The 4,449-nt window shown below is 57.7% G+C and overlaps 1 protein-coding gene across 1 annotated transcript; it reads right to left on the bottom strand.

The window, feature by feature from the left end:
• Nucleotides 1-249: 249 nt before the first annotated feature.
• On the bottom strand, nucleotides 250-1,381 carry LOC123106433 (uncharacterized). Its single transcript, XM_044528601.1, has 3 exons — nucleotides 1,200-1,381; nucleotides 959-1,114; nucleotides 250-855 (listed from the first exon to the last, which is right to left on the bottom strand). The coding sequence occupies exons 2-3, from the start codon at nucleotides 1,106-1,108 to the stop codon at nucleotides 559-561; spliced, it is 447 nt and encodes a 148-aa protein (XP_044384536.1). The 5' UTR covers nucleotides 1,109-1,114; nucleotides 1,200-1,381; the 3' UTR covers nucleotides 250-558.
• Nucleotides 1,382-4,449: the final 3,068 nt, after the last annotated feature.

Raw genomic sequence — 4,449 nt, 5'->3', positions numbered from 1 at the left:
TGAAAACTTTAATTCATGTTGCAATGCACGGTGAAGATGAGGTGGATGTCATCTGGTTTTAAAAGAGGTGGCTCCAGCGAGAAATGTTCCGCTACAGTGGGAAACCGAGCGAGAAGGGTAGGGTCGAACAAAAAAACACAAGGAAGCGTCTTGGGATGGTTTTGTGTTTGGCTTAGGTGTTGAAAATTATATGACGAATAGCCCGTAGCAACGCACAGGCGTTCTCCTAGTATACAGTAGAAGTAAACAACCGTCCGGAAGCTGGATATAACGTACTCTCATGCATGTCTCATCATAGTACTTACTACAGAGGAAAGTTACTCCAATTAAGTGCATCAAATCAAGACGACCACAGCCAAGGCTATACAGTCGATCAAGTGCCATGTAGTACTAGCTAAGGAGATCTCTATGTCGCTCCAATTAACAATGAACTACACCACTACTACGTACTAGATTGACACATACTCACCAGTGATGAGTCAGTCCTCCACTCCTCTCATGAGATGACCCCCTACAGGCGCAGCTAGATGAACACCCTGTTCATCAGTCATTCAGTCCTCATCTAGTCATCTCCCAGCTGGAGGAGGTCACGGAAGCAGACGAAGTCGGCGCCCGCGAAGACGACGATGCTCGCGGGGCCGACGATCCAGCCCAAGAGGAATCCTGGGTCGGCTTCGAGGAGGAGGCGGACGGCGACGGCGTACATGTAGTGCCCGACGATGGTGACCTGAGCGCGAGGTTGGCGTTGTCGCGGCACGGGAGCATCAGCGCCAGCCCCGCGGCGGCCGCCTGGGCTGCGGCGCACCACAGCATCACGAGCCAGAGGCCGCTCAGCTTGTCCGTCAGCGCCACGCACTGCAGGACCAACACCGTACGTAAAGACTTGGCGCAAGATGAACCGAACCGATCGGAGATTCGGAATGTGTGGTATGCAAGGGGCAAGGGGTCACGCACGCACCTCGCTGCACGTGGCCTCGTAGCCGGCGACGGCATAGGCGGCGGACGGGCGCACGGCGAAGAATGAGAAGAGGTGGAAGGAGGCGTTGACGAGCGCCCACTGGCTGGCCCGCCGGACGTCAGCCGGGATCTTGGGCTTCTTGCCGTCCATGGTCCTCTGCCGCAAAAAGAAAGCTTAATTTCAACTGGGAGGAAGAGAAAGAAGAAGTATTTGACTAGTAGCTAGCTAGTTCCAGCAGCACCGTCGAGAAGAAGAGGCGGGGAGACGGGGATGCTTCTTCGCAAGGAGACGAGACTTGCCGGCGGGGAGGCGGGAGGCCTCTGACGTAGTACGCGGGGAGGGAGAGAAGACAGAGAGACAAGCGAGTGTTGCAGTGCGGTCTGGGAACAAGTATGTGATGTGATCCCTTGGTTGGTTGCAGGAAAGCTGGAATGCACCGAGCCGAGCCGAGCGCGTGTGCCATCTTTCCCAATGCGCAATTAATTTCTGTCTTTCTGTCTTTGCAATGGGATCGGCACTCAATAAGTCGTCACACCACACTACTACCAGATTATTATCACTGGAACAAGCATGTGATGTGAACAGGCAGGGAGGAGACGGCGGGCAGAGGAAGCTAGCTTGCTGCCTATCTGCATTGCCTTATTGCACCCAGCCGAGCGCGTGTGCCATCTTTGGCAACGACGTATAATTTCTTTCTTTCTTTCTTTGCAATGGGACGTACACTGCAGAAAGAAAATGAATGCGATGTGGGTGAAACGACTCAGAATAGGCACATGCATACGATACTCTACATGGCAGTCAAAAGTTTTTGTTTTTCTTTTTGCGGATGATGGCGGTGAAAAGCTAGCTAGCTCATTTGAGGGGAGGGGAGGGGAGGCGCCGAATTCGAGCAGCTTCGTCCGCCAAGGCCGTGGCCTGGTTGCGGGTATGGGAGCGCCATGGCCGCCCTCGATCACGTGCTCGATCTGGAGCTTAGTTCGTCAGGTGAGTGAAGGGGGAGGGGGTCATCGACGGTGAGGGTGGGGGTGGGGGCGGCTTAGTTCGTCAGGTGAGTGAAGGGGGAGGGGGTCATCGACAAAGGGACACCTGGGAGCAACATCCGGGCCAAACCCACTGCTACATATCCACACCGTGTAGACCCGACATGTCCGTTTCCCCCCGCCGTCAATGAGGGGTGCCACACCCCGAGACGCGTGCCGCCTCTTCGGACATGCCACAACACCACCCCGCATGTATGAGGGGCCGGTACGACGCTCCGGTGACATTGCTACCCCCCAGGGCCCCCGTCCCGACTAACCCAGGAGCGGTTGATCACGAGATCTAGCCCTTTGACTTCCCACGGACGGGCTCTGACCAGTGGACCTCTCCACCCGGTTGTGTCAGGTCTACCCATAGGGACACCCGGGAGCAACATCCGGGCCAAACCCACAGCTACATCCACTCTGTGTAGACCCGACGCGTCCGTTTCCCCCCTCCAGGTGCCGGCAGCGGCGCCGTCCGTGATGGGGGGCACACCCCGGAGATGCGTGTCGCCTCTTCGGACATGCCACAACACCACCCCGCATGTATGAGGGCCCGTTACGACGCTCCGGTGGCATTGCTACCCCCCAGGTCCCCCGTCCCGCCTAACCCTGTAGCGTTTGACCACGGGATCTAGCCCTTTGACTTTGCACGGACGGGCTTTGACCAGCGGACCTCCCCACCCGGTTGTGTTAGGTCAGACCATAGGAACAGTTTGGAGCAACATCCGGGCCAGGCCCACAGCAAGATCCCCTCCGTGTAGACCCGACGCGTCCGTTTCCCCCCTCCAGGTGATGGCAACTGCACCGTCCGTGAGGGGGGCCACACCCCGGAGACGCGTGCCAGGCGTTTGCAACCGTCACAACACTTCCAGACTTGTGAGAGGCCGCCTACGCAAGAATTGGCGGCATGCTAGCCCCCGGAGGCCGCCGGCCACAGCCGTAGACGCGCGAAGGGCAATCCGCGTAGAGGGAATTTTTCGGAGACTTCTCCATCACCAAAAATTATGAAAAATAACATCGTTCCTATAGCACATGTGCCCGCGTCGTGCAAAAAAACTTATGATTTTATCGCGCTCCGAGTATTTAGTAATATTGACGCCGTATCGTTACCGCAGAACGTCTACTACCGTGTCATCGCCGTCCGTGAGGGGGGGCCCACGCCCCGGAGACGCGTCCCGCCTCTTCGGACATGCCACCACACCACCCCGCATGTATGAGGGCCCGGTGCGACGCTCCGGTGGCATTGCTACCCTCCCCCCCCCAGTGCCCCCGTCCCGCCTAACCCTGTAGCGTTTGACCACGGGATCTAGCCCTTTGACTTTGCACGGACGGGCTTTGACCAGTGGACCTCCCCACCCGGTTGTGTTAGGTCAGCCCATAGAAACACTTTGGAGCAACATCCAGGCCAGATGTTGTCGTGGGCCTATGGGCTGACCTTACACAACCGGGTGGATACGTCTACTGCTCAAAGCCCGTTCGTGCAAAGTCAAAGGGGTAGATCCCGTGGTCAAACGCTACAGGGTTAGGCGGGACGGGGCCCCTAGGGGGGTAGCAATGCCACCGGAGCGTCGCACCGGGACCTCATACAAGCCGCGTGCCGGGTGCCTACGCCTGCCACCATGCTTATATAACCGTAGGAGGGCCACCGCAACACCTGGCGGCATTGCTACCCCCTAGGTACCCCGTCCCGTCTAACCCTGACACAGACGACCGCCGGGTCTATCCCTTTGACTTTCACTGGACGTAGTTTGACCGGTGGACCTTTTCACCTTGTTGTCATAGCCCAGCCATAGCTACACCCCCAACACAGTCCCGGCACAACCCACCCCAAGATTCCCTTTACATCGGCCTGACGTGGCCGTTTCCCCCCTCCGGGGCACGGCGGCATCAACGCCTGTGAGGGGGGAGGGGGCACACCCCGGAGCCGCGTGCCTGCGCCTGCCACCACGTTTCCACAACCGTAGGAGGCCCACCGCAACACCTGGCGGCATTGCTACCTCCCACAGGTACCCGGCCCGTCCCGTCTAACCTCTCCGTGACACGACAGAAGAAGGCCCGTGTGGGGGGCAATCGATATATGTTTTCTGTACATTTAAGTTAATGAAATTAGTATTGGAAAAAAAATAAAAAATAAAAAGAGAAAATACAAAAAATATAAAAATATTATTAGAAATCTATGCCTACGGCAAAGCCGTCGGCATAGCTACGGCCACGGAACGGTAGAGCCCTGGATCGATGACGTGGCGTAGGGCGGGGATCAATGACGTGGCAAAAACCATGGGCCAGGCCTATGCCGATGGCCTAGCCGTCGACATAGAAATGCCACCCCACGGGACCAGCAAACGACGCGGATCGATGATGTGGCGGCGCGGCGGATCGATGACGTCGGCGTAGCTATGCCGACGGCCACCGTTAGCCCGTCGGCGTAGCCTGACGCCGTCAAACTGCCGTCGCCGGCCGGGTAGACGG

Source organism: Triticum aestivum, chromosome 5A (genome assembly GCF_018294505.1).
Source record: "Triticum aestivum cultivar Chinese Spring chromosome 5A, IWGSC CS RefSeq v2.1, whole genome shotgun sequence".
Lineage (NCBI taxonomy): Eukaryota > Viridiplantae > Streptophyta > Magnoliopsida > Poales > Poaceae > Triticum > Triticum aestivum.
The sequence above is the reverse complement of the archived record's forward strand: the minus strand, read 5'-3'. Positions and strand labels throughout refer to the sequence as shown.

Coding starts and splice junctions, on each gene's coding strand:
- LOC123106433 (XM_044528601.1), bottom strand. CDS start 1,108: ATGGACGGCAAGAAGCCCAAGATCCCGGCTGACGTCCGGCGGGCCAGC. Junction 856..958: donor ACGAGGCCACGTGCAGCGAG/GTGCGTGCGTGA, acceptor TTGGTCCTGCAG/TGCGTGGCGCTGACGGACAA.